At 44.6% G+C, this 18,777-nt stretch overlaps 1 protein-coding gene across 4 annotated transcripts in view; it reads left to right on the forward strand.

The window, feature by feature from the left end:
* Nucleotides 1-18,777, forward strand: part of VAV2 (vav guanine nucleotide exchange factor 2) — a 316,337-nt gene that overhangs the window by 193,849 nt on the left and 103,711 nt on the right. For all 4 annotated transcript variants that reach the window (XM_068249069.1, XM_068249071.1, XM_068249070.1 and 1 more), the window contains exon 5: nucleotides 17,684-17,780. In XM_068249069.1, the coding sequence (XP_068105170.1) occupies nucleotides 17,684-17,780 (97 nt within the window). The remainder of the gene's footprint in view (nucleotides 1-17,683; nucleotides 17,781-18,777) is intronic.

An 18,777-nucleotide genomic window follows, 5' to 3' on the forward strand; every position in this document is an offset into this window, starting at 1 on the left:
GAACGGACGGAATGGACGCACGGCATAGCAATTAAAGCCTATGCGTCCGTTCACATGGGTCCGTTCTGCAGAACCGGAGCCGGACCGGATCCGGACTCCGGCCTCCGTTCCAACATGCGCTATTTTTTCATCCGGCCCCTCCGGCAGCCGTATCCGGGGCGGAGCCGGACTGCACCATCCGGCCAATACAAACAAATGGGAACCGGAGGCCGCACAACACACTGGCTGAGAAATCCGGATGTTCTACCCCACTTCCTATGCGGATTTTTGCGGCGATATTGGCTGGGGACACATGGGCAAGCATTTTGGAGTGGAGCAGCACGAGCTGGAGGTGTTGGCAGGATGTTGGCAGCATGTCGGAGGTGGAGGTGAGTGCTAAACAGCAGAGGGCCTGATTCCACAGGTCCCCCTTCTGCTGACCTCCCAGACCCCAACATTTTTTTTTTTTTACGTTAACTTTGCCAAACGGATCCGGATCGCATCCTGATTACCACCTGATGCAACCTGACCGGATCCGGATCGGATCCGGATCAGAACCGTACGGTTCCGATCCGGATCCGGTCCGGATCCGGTCAGGTCATCCGGTCCGTTTGGCAAACAACCGCTAATGTGAACCGGGCCTTAGGCTGAGTGTCTTATTGTGCACACATAGGCCTCGATTCATAAAGCATTACCGCATGCATTATCGCCCAAGCTGGAAATTACCGCATGGTGTGTTGTTAGCAGATTCATAAAATTTAACACATGTTTTACGCTTGTTTTACCGCATGCGGTAATGGTGCGGTAATGAAAACCTTGTTTTCGTCGGTAAACTGAATGAAGTGTATTCATGTAAAAAAAAGGGGGGAGTAAGGAAGCGATAAATATAGTGGGTTGCAAAAGTATTCGGCCCCCCTGAAGTTTTCCACATTTTGTCATATTACTGCCACAAACATGTATCAATTTTATTGGAATTCCACATGAAAGACCAACACAAAGTGGTTTACACGTGAGAAGTGGAACAAAACTCATACATGATTCCAAACATTTTTTACAAATAACTGCAAAGTGGGGTGTGCGTAATTATTCAGCCCCGAATCAATACTTTGTAGAACCACCTTTTGCTGCAATTACAGCTGCCAGTCTTTTAGGGTATGTCTCTACCAGCTTTGCACATCTAGAGACTGAAATCCTTGCCCATTCTTCTTTGCAAAACAGCTCCAGCTCAGTCAGATTAGATGGACAGCGTTTGTGAATAGCAGTTTTCAGATCTTGCCACAGATTCTTGATTGGATTTAGATCTGGACTTTGACTGGGCCATTCTAACACATAGATATGTTTTGTTTTAATCCATTCCATTGTTGCCCTGGCTTTATGTTTAGGGTCGTTGTCCTGCTGGAAGGTGAACCTCTGCCCCAGTCTCAAGTCTTTTGCAGTCTCCGAGAGGTTTTCTTCCAAGTTTGCCCTGTATTTGGCTCCATCCGTCTTCCCATCAACTCTGACCAGCTTCCCTGTCCCTGCTGAAGAGATGAACCCCCCAAGCATGATGCTGCCACCACCATATTTGACAGTGGGGATGGTGTGTTCAGAGTGATGTGCAGTGTTAGTTTTCCGCCACACATAGCGTTTTGCATTTTGGCCAAAAAGTTCCATTTTGGTCTCATCTGACCAGAGCACCTTCTTCCACATGGTTGCTGTGTCCCCCACATGGCTTGTGGCAAACTGCAAACGGGACTTCTTATGCCTTCTGTTAACAATGGCTTTCTTCTTGCCACTCTTCCATAAAGGCCAACTTTGTACAGTGCATGACTAATAGTTGTCCTATGGACAGAGTCCCCCACCTGAGCTGTAGATCTCTGCAGCTCGTCCAGAGTCACCATGGGCCTCCTGACTGCGTTTCTGATCAGCACTCTCCTTGTTCGGCCTGTGAGTTTAGGCGGACAGCCTTGTCTTGGTAGGTTTACAGTTGTGCCATACTCCTTCCATTTCCCTATTTCAAATCCCAGCCAGGACACTATCTGCACAGAGTTTGTATGTTTGTCCTCTGTCTGTGTGGGCTTCCTTAAGGGGCCCATACACTCAGTCGATTATCGGCTGATCGATCGAAACGATTTGCGGCCGATTTCGATCGATTTCAATCAATCTGACATGCTGAAAAATCTAGGAAAATCTGTTGAGATGGTTTATAAGTTTGCATTGACCCTAATGCAAATCTGATGGCAAAAAAATGCCATCAGATCGATTTTTTTCAATAGATTTCACACTGAAATCTATTAGAAATCTGTTCCTAGTGAAAAATGTTCCTAAACACATCAGATAGATCAGAAATCTATCTGATGATCTATCTGCTGCTAATCTAACGGGTGTATGGCCTGCTTTACAGTCATAATATCTCTACAGACAAGTCCAGTCTCCTGCTGCAGTACTTCTGAGTGCTGGCATCCTGTACTGGCACACTAATGATGATGTAACAGTGTAGGAATAAATATAGCAGATGAGTCACTGAGTCCATGTGGTGGTGGAGAAGTGCACACGGAGAGGAGGGCCCTGCCAGATAGGCTTCCAATGTAATGGGTGGGGTAGCAGGATACATTAGGTAGCGTACGAGAGATAACAGCGCAGGAGACTTGGGCGCAGGATGCAGCCGATATGCAGCTTATCCTGCTGCTGCACAAGTCCTGGCGGCAGTAATTACTATTCCCCCTCCAGGTCGCCATGGATGGTGGGGAATGGTGTAATTCAGGTTTCAGCTATTGCTGGAGGCCGAATTACAGTGTTTTAAAAGTAATTTCAGCTCCGTCTTCTGACGGCGCCAACGTTACTCACTGTGCGCCGCTATAGCTGTAATTCCTATTACGGCCTATGGTGGCGCCGGCTGCACCCAAATCTCCTGCGCTTCGCCTTAGGCTTGTCTTGAGGGTATGTTTGAACATTTCCAGGCTGTAGCAAGACGGAGTTCCACATGAGAGGTGACACTCGCGAGAAGTCCTGGATTTTGCTTATAAGGAAATAAATATGGCAGCCTCCATCTCGGCTCGGGGTTCATTTTTTAGGGCCTACAAACAGTAAGTTTTATAGGAAAACACAAACATTCACACCGGGAACGCAGTGCTGCACCTAAGGGTACTTTCACGCTATAAAAGTTGTGTTGCGCATCTGGACAAATAGGCTCATGCAACAGCCATGTAAGATACAGTGCAGCATGCAGCCCATACACGATATGCTTGCAACCGCGCACATTGCCGATAATGCACTGCATGCCCGTTTTTCCGGTACAAATCATTGCACCACAAAAATACCAGTGTAAGATGATAATTGAAATGTAAATGCTTCGCGTTGTGATGCGATCATGTTATCCATTGTGCTGCGACGCGTTGGACGTAGTGTAAAAGGAGCCTTAGTACCTGTTCACACTAGGGGGTCGCAAATCGCTAGCAAAATTGCTAAGGTTTTGCAGTGGGGATTTTTTTTCCCCGCATATTTTGACATTTCTGCTATTTTTTTTTTTTGAGCCACGATCACTCCAAAATCATGCAACAGCACTGCATCACCGCGTTTTCCACAAAACTATACTTGCCCTCGATCGCCGCGGTGAGATCATTGCCATAAGTCATTAATTGCACTAGCGGTTTTCAAAGCACTAGTGATTGCTGGCGATTTCCGGATCTGCGTAAGGGCCTTTTTCCACTACCCTGCGATTTGCGATTTGCTTCTGATCGCAAATCGCAAGGTACATTAAACTAATGGAAACTGCAGCAGCAATTTCCATTAGTGCGATCCGATTGCGATGCGATTTTGGTCAAAGCGCAATCGTCGTCCTGCTGCGTTTTGTATGCGATTGAGTTGTACTATAATGAGTATAGTAGCTCAATCGCAATCGCAATCGCATTGTGGAAATTGAAACGCGATTGCGATCGCGATCGGAATCGCGATCGCAATCGTGATCGCATTTCATAGTGGAAAAGAGCCCTAAAACACCCACAAATAGCCGCAGTGTGTGGGGTTAGGGTGCTGGATGTTTACTGGTAATCCTATTACATTCGATTTTGGAAACCTGAGTTCTCCCGCGTTGCTCCGCCTCCGCTTGATCCGTCCGAGCCTCCCCCCCTCCTTTGCTCCGGTTGAATGGAGGGAAGACGTTTCATTTCTCGCTCTTCTCCGACGTGTTGTTGCAGCTTCTGATCCTCAGAGTAAATCCATTCTCTCCCGCCTGCTTATTATCTCCAGCTCTGCTAATCCGGCCCAGTCCTGCGAGACTCATTATCCACTACAAGAGACCATAAATAGATTACCGGGACCTGATGGGGTGGCCTCTGGTAATTGGCTGCTAATTTTCTCCCTTATATCAACAAGCCTTAAAGAGAAACTCCAACCTAGAATTGAACTTTATCCCAATCAGTAGCTGATACCCCCTTTTACATGAGAAATATAATGATTTTCACAAACAGACCATCAGGGGGCGCTGTATGACTGATTTTGTGCTGAAACCCCTCCCACAAGAAGCTCTGAGTACCGCGGTACTCTGGGCAAACTGCCACAATGTAACAATGTTTACAGACAGGAATTAGCTGTTTAAAGCTGTCTCTAACAGCCAAAACAGCTAGAAACAGCTACATAACCTGCCCACAGTAACAATGTCACCATGTAATAAATGTCAGAATGTAAATCTGGGAGAGGAAAGATTTTACAATGAGCAAACACTGACTAAATCATTTATCCATAATTATGGTAAAAAAATGAAGCACTTTTTTTACTACATTATTTTCACTGGAGTTCCTCTTTAAAGTGGACCTGAACTCTTGCACAGGACAGAAGGAAAACAGAGAGAAATCCACCCTGTATCATGTATGTAGAGAGTTTACCATGTCTAATCCCTCTTCATCTGTGACTATTCACAAGTTGTAATTTGATCTCAGCTCATGAATCTCCTCTGCTGTGGCAGAGCAGCTAATTTGTCAACACAGGATGATAACCCCATCTCTGCTTCCATGAAAGCAGGAAGTAGACACACTGAAGGTTTATTGCAGGATTTGTATCAACTTTAGCAAATAAATGTTTTTCATTAACCTCCTGAGCGATAATCCCGAGCTGAGCTCGGGGTATGTCGCGCAGGAGGAGTTCTCAGGCCCTGGTGGTCCGATTTGCATAATTTTTTTTTGTTACATGCAGCTAGCACTTTGCTAGCTGCTTGTAACTTCCAATCGCCGCCGCTAGCCTCCGTGCCGCGCAGACCGGGGAAGCCCAGCAGGAAATCCCGTTCTGAACGGGATTTCCTGCTTACTCTGATCGCCGAAGGCGATCGGAGTGGGTGGGGGGATGCCGCTGGGCAGCGGCTATCGTGTAGCGAGCCCAGGGCTCGCTACATGATTTAAAAACTAAAAAAAATTTTAAAAAGTGCTGCGCCCCCTCCTGGGCGATCTTATTGTATCGCCCAGAGGGTTAAAGGATACCCAAAGTGACATGTGACATGATGAGATAGACATGTGTATGTACAGTGCCTAGCATACAAATAACTATGCTGTGTTTCTTTTTTTCTTTCTCTGCCTGAAAGAGTTAAATATCAGGTATGTAAGTGGCTGACTCAGTCCCGACTCAGACAGGAAGTGACTACAGTGTGACCCTCACTGATAAGAAATTCCCCTTTGTATCTCTTCCTTGCTCTCAGAAGCCATTTTCTGCTAGGAAAGTGTTTTATAGTTAGAATTTCTTATCAGTGAGGGTCACGCTGTAGTCACTTCTTGTCTGAGTCAGGACTGAGTCAGCCACTTACATACCTGATATTTACCTCTTTCAGGCAGAGAAAGAAAAAAAGGAACACAGCATAATTATTTGTGTGCTAGGCACTGTACATACCCACGTCTATCTCATCATGTCACATGTCACTTCGGGCATCCTTTAAATGGTGGTTATGCTGTTGCTTATCTTTTAGAGCAGAGAGGAAGTTCTGAGTTCAGGTCCGCTTTAAAGAGGAACTTTACCCAAAGATAGTTGTAGAGAGAAAAAAATAAATCAAGACATTGCAAAGTGAAAAGTAAAAAAATAGAAAATAGATCACAAAGTAATTGATACTCACCATGTCATTTATTCATGTTGTTTGATCCTCTGAGCCTGCAGGGCAGCATCTTTACTGCTAGCAGACATGAGAGGGAAAAAAATAGACAGCACAAACTTCCCTTATTTATAAATACACCCACTAACAGTGTGATAGGCTAATAGGTTGTTTATTGTTATCTCCCACAATACACTGAGGTTCACAGACAGGAAACCGGTATGGCCTTGGTAATGACATCACACTGTGGGAGGGGTTTTACCACAATATAAACTATACAGACATCCCTGATGATCTAGTAAAGAAAAGGGTAGTGCTAGGTACACACATACAATTTTCTGGCAGATTTACTTTCTACATTGATTGATTCAAACATGTCCAATCTAAATTTTCTATTGATTTTTCGATCGTTGTTTAATCTTTTCTTTTGATCGATTTTCATAAAAAAAATAAAATTGAAAATTGTTTAAATTTAAAAAAAAAAAACGGTCGGAAAATCGAAAAATCTATCAAAATTCATATGGAAATAATCGATCGAGCAGGTAAATCTGCCAGAAAATTGTATGGTGTGTACCTAGCATAAGATTTCTCCTGAGAAAGGAGATATCTGCTACTGAGGGGGCCTCTTTAAAGTAAGACCCTGGAACAAGCATGGCATTGGCTGCGAGATGGCAGCATGGCACCATTTTTCCTCTGCAGCTGGCCTCAGCCAGTGGAGACAGGTGCTCTTCATGCTTTGCGCACGGTTTCGCCTGTTCCTTGTTTGTTTGCATGTTTCCCCCTGTAGGCGACAAGGTCGCCCGCTTCGGACTCTGGCAGCCCGAGGGGGAATCAGACAGACGGCTAGGCCTTGCTGCAGACGTGTGCAGACTCTCTAAACTCCTCGTCCAGCTGTGCAAAGGAAAAATCTCAAGCTAACCCTTTAATATCTGCAGAGTGGGGGCTGACTGGGGATAGGTCACTACCCCTAAAGGGCAACTCTGGCTATGGAGCAGGGATTTCTTAAAGGACAACTGTAACAAAAGGGATATGGAGGCTGCCATATTTATTTCCTTTTAAGCAATACCAGTTACCTGGCAGTCCTGCTGATCCTCTGCCTCTAATACTTTTAGCCATAGCTCTTGAACAAGCATGCAGCAGATCAGGCTTTTCTGACATTATTGTCAGATCTGACAAGATTAGCTGCATGCTTGTTTCTGATGTGTGATTCAGACACTACTGCGGCCAAACAGATCAGCAGGTAAGCCAGGCAACTGACATTGTTTAAAAGTAAATAAATATGTCAGCCTTCATATTCCTCTCACTTCAGTTGTCCTTTAAGCTACACCCACGGAACTGCAGATCGACGAACGCTCGTTCCCTGATCCGTGGGTGCAAACAGCAGGTGCAATGCTGTTGCATTACTTTTGCGTGAAAATCAATGGCGATCGTTCGGGAACGGATCCGCCATGAGGGTCGTTTAAAGACGAGCAATCGCCGCGGTTGGCTGCATCATGCATCATTGTTTAGCAAGGCTTTGTTAAACGATCTTGCAAAAAATCTCCGTAAAAATTGTGTCACGGGTACGGGCATTGAGAGCTTCTCTGGAGGTTTTTATTGTCCTTTTTTATTTATTTATTTATTGGAGTGATTACACCTCACTTCCTTTTCCAGAAACAATTTCGGAAGTGAGGTGAATTGTTCTGTGGGGACACAAACTGCAATAACAACCTTAAAGGGAACCCTAGGTGAGAGTGATATGGAGGCTGCCATATTTATTTCTTTTTAACCAGTTAACCCCCAAGGGTTTTTACACTAACGGACCAGAGCAATTTTCACCTGTCAGTGCTCCTCCCATTTATTCCCTAATAACTTTATTACTACTTATCACAAAACATGATCTATACCTTGTTTTTTCTCCACTAATTAGGCTTTCTGTGGGTAGTACATTTTGCGAAGAATTTTTAATTCTAAATGCGTTTTAATGGGAAAAATAAGAAAATAATGGAAAAAATTCATTATTTCTCAGTTTTCGGCTTTTATAGTTTTAAAATGAAATGTTTTCCTGTGGATAAAACACATTTTATTTTCTTAGTTGTCCTGATTAGTAAACCGTTTAAATGCTGTCCCTATCACAATGTATGGCGACAGTATATTATTTTTAACTATAGGTGTTATTTTTCATTTTTTGTTGTTTTTTTTTGTTCCGGTCCATAATTACAATCCTCTATGTAGTAAAGTAAAGCATTGCGATTAGGTAGAGGACCGCTCGGTCCTCTTCCCCAATCGCTGAACACAGAATCCTGATGGAAACGGTGGTGGTAGCGGCGCGCACACGTGCGGAGCTGCGGCGGGAACGAGCAACGTATTAAAACGTCCTGTTGCCCTTAACAGGCTCAAACATGACGTTTTAATACGATACGTTGTCATTAAGTGGTTAAGCAATACCAGTTGCCTGGCTGTCCTGCTGATTCTCTGCCTCTAATACTTTTAGCCATAGCCCCTGAACAAGCACGCAGCAGATCAGGTGTTTCTGACATTATTGTCAGAACTGACAAGATTAGCTGCATGCTTGTTTCTGGTGTGATTCACACACTACTGCAGCCAAATAGATCAGCAAGGCAGTCAGGCAACTAGTATTGCTTGAAATATAATAAATATGGCAGCCTCCATATCCCTCTCTCCTCTGGTTCACTTTAAACAGTTTAAAGTTTCCTGCTCTGGCTGTTAAAGAAAAACCAAACTCATTAATTTACTGGTTAACAGATCTTTTATCCAACTTCGGCAGGCACTAAGGGGGGCTTTCACTTTTGTTTGGTTTTAGCAGCAGAAGTGAGACTCCAGTGGTGATGAAGTGACCTTCAGAGGTGATGGAGCTGATGTGGAGTTCCCACCAGGGACCCTCAGGCATGTAAACCAGCGTAAAGATTTGTTATTCCGTCTTCCGTTGTTGAACTGCAAGTCCCAGCAGTGAGAGTGTATCTTCCCCCCACTGCTGCAGAGACATTAGTGAACATCTTACATTTCTCTCCACCTCCTGGGATATTGTGTCCGGAGCTGCAGCGCTGTCAGTCCCTGCGGAGAGATGAGGGTCCAGCGCCTGGTACTGGTGAGGCAGATGGCGGGCCCGAGGAAAGCCACATCCAATTATAGACACAGCGGAGGCGACAGATGGTGACGTCCGGAGAAGGAGGTCATGTGATCCCATCAGGCCAGCTCGTCCCCGTCTATCGGAGGAAGCGTGAGCTCAGAGAATGGCGAGGAGGCCGTGTTGTGTCATCATTATCCATGCGTTGCCACATCTTCAGGAGAGAGCTACAGAATTTACCCCAAAGCTTGCAGGGAGTGCAGGAATTACCCAAGCTGTATGGCCATAGCCTGTCCCTCCTGCCCCAACCAATCAGACGTACAATATGCCCTCTGACACAGGGTAGATGGTTAGATGCGGTATAGACGGTCAGAGGCAGAATAGACAGACATGGGATAGATGGTCAGAGGCAGCATAGACGATCAGATGCTAAATACACAATCAAACGCGGGACAGACGGTCAGACGCGGGACAGACGGTCAGACGCGGGACAGACGGTCAGACGCGGGAAAGATGGTCAGACACGGGACACAGACAATCACATGGGATAGACAATCAGACATGGGAAATATAGTCAGACGGGATAGATGGTCGGATGCAAGACAGACAGTCAGAGTCAGAACAGGTGGTCAGATACAGGACAGTCAGACATGGGATAGGCAGTCAGACTCTGGACAGTCAGACTCTGGACAGTCAGACTCTGGACAGTCAGACTCTGGACAGTCAGACTCTGGACAGTCAGACTCTGGACAATCAGACTCTGGACAGTCAGACTCGGGATTACTTATCCCATGTCTATCTATCCCGTCAGACGCAGGACAAACGATCAGACGCAGGACAAATGGATGGGAGGCAGTCAGACGGCAGATAGACGCATGATAGATTGTTAGATGCAGCTCAGACGCAGGATAGACGGTTATATGGAGGATAGTCTGGCATGTCACTTGCGCAGACTCAACATACACGGGGCGTGATGCGAACGTAATTTAGCGATTCGGATGTGGGTATTGCGTGAATTCCAACTTTCTTTTTTTAACAATAAATTGTATTGAATTTTTTGCATATAAACAGACATCAACAATGCCAACCCTGAACCCACCCCCACCACCCCGCCTGTCCGCAGTCTGGTCCATATCCTACATGTGAATTCCGACTTTCAACTTGAAATCGCGAAATTCTGTTGCAGTAGTCAGAATTGAGAATTTTTGGGTTTTTTTCTTCTCCAAATGTTTAATCGTTTGGAAAATTATTTACATAAAAATCTAAAAGCATTTGATTGGTAAAGTGATAGTTTTTATTTATTTTTTTACATTTTTCTGGTGGAAATCGTAATTATAAATAATATTAAACACAAACGCATATCTGTGTTGCCATAAAAGAATACCTGAGGTGACGTGATTAGATAGACATGTGTATGTACAGTGCCTAGCACACAAATAACTAGGCAGTGTTCTTATTTTTCTGACTGAAAGAGTTAAATATCAGGTATGAAAATGACAGTTTCTCTCCAGGGGGGAGACTATAATGTAACCATCACTGTTAATGAATTGCAGCCATAAAACTTTTCTGACAGAGAAGAGCTTCTGCTGGGGGGTGGGGATAATCAAAAAACAAGTCAATAGTTCATATAGTTTAGCTTCTGGGACACTGGAAGACTGTATCAGTCATGAGACGTTAAACATACTTTTTTTTTTTTTTTTAGCTGATGCACGGAAAATACACTGGGAAATTCTAAGGCTGGGGTCACACTTGCTTAAAATCGTGGGCGTTTTCCAGCAGGAGAAAAAAAGCAGACACTGCTACTTTTTATTGCACAATGCATGCGATTCCCTACTGCCGACAGTCAGCTGCTCTCATCTGGCAGTCGGCCAAGCATGCAAATTCAGCCGCAGGAAAGTGCTGCCATTTTTCTGCATCTTCAAGTGAGACCCTTCCATCAAAAAGTAAATTTTAGGAGTAGGTGGATAGTTACAATTGTTTATTTTATTTTCACCTTGGGTTTCTTTTAAAGTGGACCTGAACTCTTGCACAGGACAGAAGGAAAACAGAGAGAAATGCGCCCTGTATGTATTAAGAGAGTTCAGCCTCTCTAATTCCCCCTCATCTGTGACTAATCGCAAGTTGTAATTTGATCTCTCAGCTGTGTCATCTGGCTGCCTTCGGCAGAGCAGCTGATTTGTAAACACAGGATGTTAACACTATGGGCTCAATTCACAAAGCGGTGCTTACCTAGTTAGAGACTTTAGGCGTGATAACCATTGCACCACGCTGGTGAAAAGCCAGTTTAGGCGTGATAAGTTTAGATAAGTTTAGATCGCGCGCAAAGTCCCGCACGCAAGGCAGCGCCATTAAACTCTATGCGAAGTGCACCAGACTTTGCTAGCGCAAAACTTTTGATCAGCTGTGCACTGCGGTGCTAACCCAGTTGGTGCTTAAACTTATTACGCCTAAACTTATCACACCTAAACTTATCACATCTAAACTTATCACGCCTAAACTTATCACACCTAAACTTATCACGCCTAAACTTATCACACCTAAACTTATCACGCCTAAACTTATCACGCCTAAACTGAGTATAGGCGTGATCAAGGGCTTTTCACCAGCGTGCTAACTGTTAGCACCGCTTTGTCAATCAAGCCCTATGTCTGCTTCTATGAAGTAGACACACTGCAGATTTGTTGCCGTATTTGTATCAGTTGTAACAAAGATTTTTTTTTCTTTATTAGGATTTTATGCTGTTGCTTATCTTTTTGAGCATAGAGGAAGTTCAGGTTTAAACATGTATGAAAACTTCGACCAAGTAAAACAAAACATTGGTGTACAATCGATACATACTTGAGGCCTGCAGAGTTCTGATCACTGGTTTTTTTTGGTCAGTTCTGCCGCCGTGCTGTGAAATGCGTTGTACATAATAGTGCTGCGCATCAGGGATGGGTGTTTCTGAAGTTTATGATGGAGGCTTTATGTGTGTCAGGCAGAGGACAGCACAGGAAGCATGGTGCAGAGCTGACATCGGAGGGCAGCGCATAAAAAAACAACTTAACTTGCAGTCTTTACCACTGGGAATAGGACTCACGGATCTACACAGCTCTGATCATGTGCGTAGCCTGGGAGTTCTAATTGATGGGGATTTAAACTTCAGAACTCAAATCTCTGCTGTGGTGAAATCCTCCTATTTTCACCTGAAGAACATCGCAAAAATCAAGCACCTCATCCCTCCCAGAAGATCTACCAACCTTAGTCCATGCCTTCATTACCTCCCGACTGGACTACTGCAATACTCTCTACACTGGCCTTCCAAAAAAGGTCTTGTACCGCCTACAGCTGATACAGAATACTGCTGCCAGATTGCTAACCAACCAACCCCGTCACTGCCACATAACGCCAGTCCTGCACTCCCTTCACTGGCTACCTATACAATGGAGGGTCCGATTCAAGATCGGCCTACTGACATTTAAATCACTACATAATCTGGGCCCTGGATACATGAAAGATATGTTACAGCTGCGTAGCAATCCCCGCATTCTCAGATCCACAGGTTCTACAGAGTCCACCTGGAAACTGTTGGTCCCAGAGCCTTCTGTCATGCTGCTCCCACGTTTTGGAACTCCTTACCTCAACAGATCAGGACAGCTCCATCCCTGGACGTGTTTAAATCCAGACTGAAAACCCACCTGTTCAGTTTGGCATTTGCAGAAATATAACTTTTGTTGTGTGAATACTTCATCCTACTACCAACTACTGAATCTGAGAGAGCCTAAGCGCTTTGAGTTTTTTGGGAGAAAAGCGCCATAGAAATATTATTGTATTTTATATTGTAGTATTGAACATAGATTGGCTCTGTTGCGTTTGTAGCAAAACACGCTTTGCATGGCGAGAGACCTTCATTCTCATGTGAGCTTGCTGTTTGCGTTCTGCCATCTCCACTTCCTGTGTGTCCGGCAGAGGATAGCACAGTAAGCATGGCTGAGAGCTGACATAGCTTGGCTCTGCGGCATCTGTAGCGCTCTACGCGCTTCGCACAGCGAGAGACCTTCATTCTCATATGACCTTGCTGTTTTGCGTTCTGCCATCTCCGCTTCCTGCGAAATCACTCTGAAGGGTCCTGAGGCCAAAACATCACCTCGTTTCTTTACATTCTTCGCAGCAAGTTAATGATCTTTTTTGCGTCGGGTCTCCGCTCGGGAAATGCGCCTGCAGATATTGTAGCGAGTACCAGCCCGTCGCTCACCATATTTCACCGTCTGCTTCGGGTCGGCAGGAAAAGGTGCGAACACTGCAGGCAAATCGCAGCCGTAGATTTTTAAATGGCATGATTTTTTTTTTCCAGTACGAGCAGTTTTGGATATATTTGCTCATCCAGGGGAATATTTATAATGATTTGTGCGGATGTGAGAACGTTTATATCAGAGCTTTGCTTTAGAAGCTGAAAAAGAGATTTAACAAATATTGATATAAAAATTACAATTTTTTTGTGCTTTTCTTTCAACGTGTGACTATATCTGATATTATAAAGAGATTTGACTCATACCTCCCAACTTTTTGAGATGAGAAAGAGGGACAATCTAAGATAGGCCCATGCCACACCTCTAACCACGCCCCAACCACACCCCTAGTCACGCCTATCACAAAGAATTTAGATTGAAAAGATGTAGTTTTATCATTTAACCTCCTTAGCGGTATGCCCGACACTGTGGCCCCAGGAGTCCCCCATGCAGAAAAATTTTGATCCAATGGCCTAAAACCCTCCAGCTAGCACTAGTCTAGCTAGTTAGGTGGTCCGGCACCCCTGGATCCGATTTCCACCCCCGCGTTTATACATTACCCAGCCTGGATTCAGCGATCGCGCACCCTCCCGGCACAGCTTCGGTCTCTATGGGGAGGATCGGGTCTGCGCATGACGTCATGCGTGATCCTCCCCATAGTGAAGACCGGAGCTGTGCGGTGAGGCTGCGCCGATCGCTGGATCCAGGCTGGGTAATGTATTAACGAGGAGCTGCGGCGATGAGAGGGTGCCGGAGACTTCTTCTAGCTAGCCTAGTGCTAGCTAGAGGGTTACCGGGCATGAGATCTCTGGGGGGGACTGGCCGGCACAAATTGGAAAAACCTCCTAAGCGGCGTAGCGCTCAGGAGGTTAAACCCCATTGGTCCTTTCTATTGTCATATCTCTTATTTTCATATATTAAAATGAAAAAAAAATTATCAATTTAATTGATGGAAATAAAGTTTAGAATCAGTTAAAGAGAACCCGAGGTGGGTTTGAAGAATATTATCTGCATACAGAGGCTGGATCTGCCTATACAGCCCAGCCTCTGTTGCTATCCCAAACCCCACTAAGGTCCCCCTGCACTCTGCAATCCCTCATAAATCACAGCCATGCTGCTGACAAACAGCTTGTCAGAGCTGGCTGTGTTTATCTCTATAGTGTCAGTCTGCTGCTCTCCCCGCCTCCTGCAGAACTCCGGTCCCCGCCTGCATCCCTTCCCTCCCTGCTGATTGGAGGGAAGGGACGGGGGCAGGGACCGGAGCTATGCAGGAGGCGGGGGAGCAGCTGAGACTGACACTACAGATGTAAACACAGCCTTACAGCATGGCTGTGATTTATGAGGGATTGCAGAGTGCAGGGGGACCTTAGGGGGGTTTGGGATAGCAACAGAGGCTGGGCTGTATAGGCAGATCCAGCCTCTGTATGCAGATAACATTCTTTAAACACATTTTTTTGTAGAAAAATACATATATTTACACAGATCGAAAAAGGGGGGAAAGAGGAATTTGGTTCCCAAAGAGGGACTGTCCCTCCAAAAGAGGGACAGTTGAGAGCTGTGTTCCCTATTGGTGTTCCTTTTGTGTGACATTAACCAGTTCATCCTTCAGTGTTTTTTCACCTTATGCATCCAAGCAATTTTTAACTACCATTCATTCGCCAATAACTTTATCACTACTTATCACAATGAATTGATCTATATCTTGTTTTTTCCGCCAACAATTAGGCTTTCTTTGGGTGGTACATTTTGCTAAGAATAATTTTTTTTCTAAATGCATTTTAACGGGAATATTAAGAAAAAAAAAAGGGAAAAAAATCATTATTTCTCCGTTTTTGGCCGTTATAGCTTTAAAATAATACATGCTACCATAATCTGAACCCATATATTTTATGTGGCCATTTGTTCCGGTTATTACACAATTTAAATTATGTCCCTATAACAATGTATGGCGCCAATATTTTATTTGGAAATAAAGGTGCATTTTTTTTCAGTTTTGCGTCCATCACTATTTACAAGCTTATAATTTAAAAAATAATAGTAATATACCCTCTTCCCATGCATATTAAAGTTCAGACCCTTAGGTAACTGTTTATGTTTTGTTTTTTATTGTACATTTTTTTTTCAATAAAAATTTTTATTTGGGTAATTTTTGGTGTGGGAGGTAAATAGTTAACAACGTCCAAAAGGCTAAAGTAGTTAACCAGCTGAGCGGTCTGGACGAGCTCAGCTCGTCCAACACCGCCAGAGGCTGCCGCTCAGGCCCTGCTGGGCCGATTTTCACCAAATAAAAAGCAGCACACGCAGCCGGCACTTTGCCAGCCGCGTGTGCTGCCTGATCGCCGCTGCAGCGCGGCGATCCGCCGCGTGCAGCGGCGAAAGAGGGTCCCCCCAGCCGCCCGAGCCCAGCGTAGCCGGAACAAACAGTTCCGGCCAGCGCTAAGGGCTGGATCGGAGGCGGCTGACGTCAGGACGTCAGCTGACGTCCATGACGTCACTCCGCTCGTCGCCATGGCGAGGTAAGCGAAACACGCTTATTGCGGCCTTCCGTGTTACTTCTGGCCGCCGGAGGCGATCGGAAGAACGCCTCCGGAGCGCCCTCTAGTGGGCTTTCATGCAGCCAACTTTCAGTTGGCTGCATGAAATAGTTTTTTTTTTATTTAAAAAAAACCCTCCCGCAGCCACCCTGGCGATTTAATCAGAACGCCAGGGTGGTTAAAGAGGAACTGAAGTGAGAGGGGATATGGAGGCTGCCATATTTATTTCCTTTTAAGCAATACTAGTTGCCTGGCTAGCCTGCTGATCCTTTGCCTCTAATACATTCAGCCATGGACCCTGAACAAGCATATGCAGATTAGGTGTGTTTGTCATTATTGTCAGATCTGACAAGATTAGCTGCATGCTTGTTTCTGGTCTGATTTAGACACTACTACAGCCAAATAGACCAGCAGGACAGCCAGGCAACTTGTATTGTTTAAAATGATATAAATATGGAAACTTTCATAGTCTTCTTGCTACAGTTGTCCTTTAATGTTTGTAGCCTCTTTCTGTAGCTGTTCCCTGGTTCCTATCAATTGGTAAACTCATTTTTGGAGTATTTTTTTTTTTTAGCAATTCTTTCAATGCTGATTATTTGGTTTAATTAATAAAATTAATTAATAGATTAATAAAGGTGCCCACTTGATAAAATGGTTAAAAACTCCTGGAGATGTACATATTGAAAAACAATTTTCCTGTTTTTAAAATATGTACAGAAAAATCAAACGTTTCAAATTATTTTTTTTTTCGAGTGAATAATGTGATCCAATTTCTCATTTTTTCTAAATAAGTCATTCAGGAGTGGTGGAAAGTTCTGATCAATTTTTCAGCAAATGTAATCGTGTAAAATGCGTTGTCAGTTTCTTGATTTTTAGACCCAAGCAATTTTTAGTTTCGTTTTTTTTCATATTCGGGGGGGGGGGGGGGGGGGGGGCAATTGAACGCATATGGGATACCTTAGTCAGATGTTTCAAAGGTTACTGTCAGTCCCAAAAAAAAATTGATTGTAATTCTCGAATCAAAAAAAATTGCTGCTGTGAAAGTACCCTGATCCCAGGTATGAAATATCGGGAGAATTAAACACGTATATCCATAGTGCTGTTCCACTGCACCTATGATCGCATCAATGAAGTCTGGACTGGCTCAGTTGAGGACTTGACCGAGGCTGACATCAGAGTAATGGACGGGACCGGACGGACCCAGAGGAGGCCGACAGCCTACAGGGGGCTGGAGGAAGCCCCAGGTAAGTATAAATCATTTTGCTGTATTTGTCTCTGGTTTACTTTGAAGGGAACCCGAGGTGAGAGGGATATGGAGGCTGCCATATTTATTTCCTTTTTAAACAATACCAGTTGTCTTTTTATCCTGCTGACCCTCTGTCTCTAATACATTCAGCCATAGATCCTGAACAAGCCTGCAGCAGATCAGGTACTCTGACTCAGCTGACTCAGGTTTAGCCATATGCTTGTTCCAGGGTTTTGACTCAGACACTACTTATGCCAGCAGATCAGCAGGGCTGCCAGGCAACTGGCATTGTTTACAAGGAAGTAAATATGGCAGCCTCCATCCATATTCCTCTTACCTTGGGTGTCCTTTAAGCACATGTGCCCAATCCACTGATGACTGGGCACCACCGGTGCTAAATATCTTTGCTTCTGTAACTTTGTTTTCTTTACAGTGGGGTCCTCTAGTGAGGTCTACTTTAGAGTATAACCCTGTTTGATTTCATTGAGTGATTATGTGAATAGGAGAAACGCTGACTTTTATTGTCTGTGTTTTGTTTAGCGAGCACGACCTGGGCGAGGATGACACGTACGACGTCCCCTGCGAGGAGGACAATATATACGAAGACATCATCAAGGTGGAGAATCAGCAGCCCATGGTGAGAATTCAGGTTCATCCTTTAAAGCGGTACTCCGCACATACCCGCAGGAAATGGGCGTGTCTGTTCACATACGTATGTCACTACCGTGTGCTTCAAATTTCAGGCGGGGCTCACACTACAAATTAAAGTTAAGATTTGTGTGCATTTTGCGAATGCGCGATAACGTATTCTCTGCACATCTAACGAAAGTCAATGGAGAACCGTACTGCTAAAATTCTCATTTTCACGTTTTTGCATACTTCTTGCAGCATACAGTCACACATTGCATGCAAATTCCCATTGACTTTTATTAACAGCGGTGAGAAATTAATGGGATGGGTCCAGAGATGGATTGAGATGTATTGGGGCCCTAGGCAGGGTAGTAGATTCCTAGGCAAGGTAGTAGATTCCTAGGCAAGGTTTGGAGACCCCATGTGTTTTTTTTTCGTAAGATGAAGTGGAGAGAGGTCAGAGAAGGTGGCTGGTGAGCCCCTTGACACCACTAGGCCCCAGGCAACTGCCTAGGTTGCCTGGTGGGTGATCCTGCTTTGGATGAGTTGAATCCGGCCTGAGTGCTGACATCTTCCGCAGCGCTGTACAGAGTATATTGTCCTGACACTTAAAGAGGAACTCCAGTAAAAATAATGTAATAAAAAAAGGCTTCATTTTTACAATAATTATGTATAAATGATTTAGTCAGTGTTTACCTTTTGTATGGGGACATTTTTACTGTTGGCAGGTGATGTAGCTGCTGCATGCTTTTTTGGCAGTTGGAAACAGCTGTAAACAGCTATTTCCCACAATGCAACAAGGTTCACAGACAGGAAACTGCCAGGAGTACCACAGTGCTCAGAGTTTCTTGTGGGAGGGGTTTCACCACAATATCAACCATGCAGCGCCCCCTGATGGTCTGTTTGTGAGAAGAAATAGATTTCTCATGTAAAAGGTATCAGCTACTGATTGGGATGAAGTTCAATTCTTGGTCGGAGTTTCTCTTTAAATGTTCCTCAGAGGA

Source organism: Hyperolius riggenbachi, chromosome 8, assembly GCF_040937935.1.
Source record: "Hyperolius riggenbachi isolate aHypRig1 chromosome 8, aHypRig1.pri, whole genome shotgun sequence".
In the NCBI taxonomy this organism is placed as follows: domain Eukaryota; kingdom Metazoa; phylum Chordata; class Amphibia; order Anura; family Hyperoliidae; genus Hyperolius; species Hyperolius riggenbachi.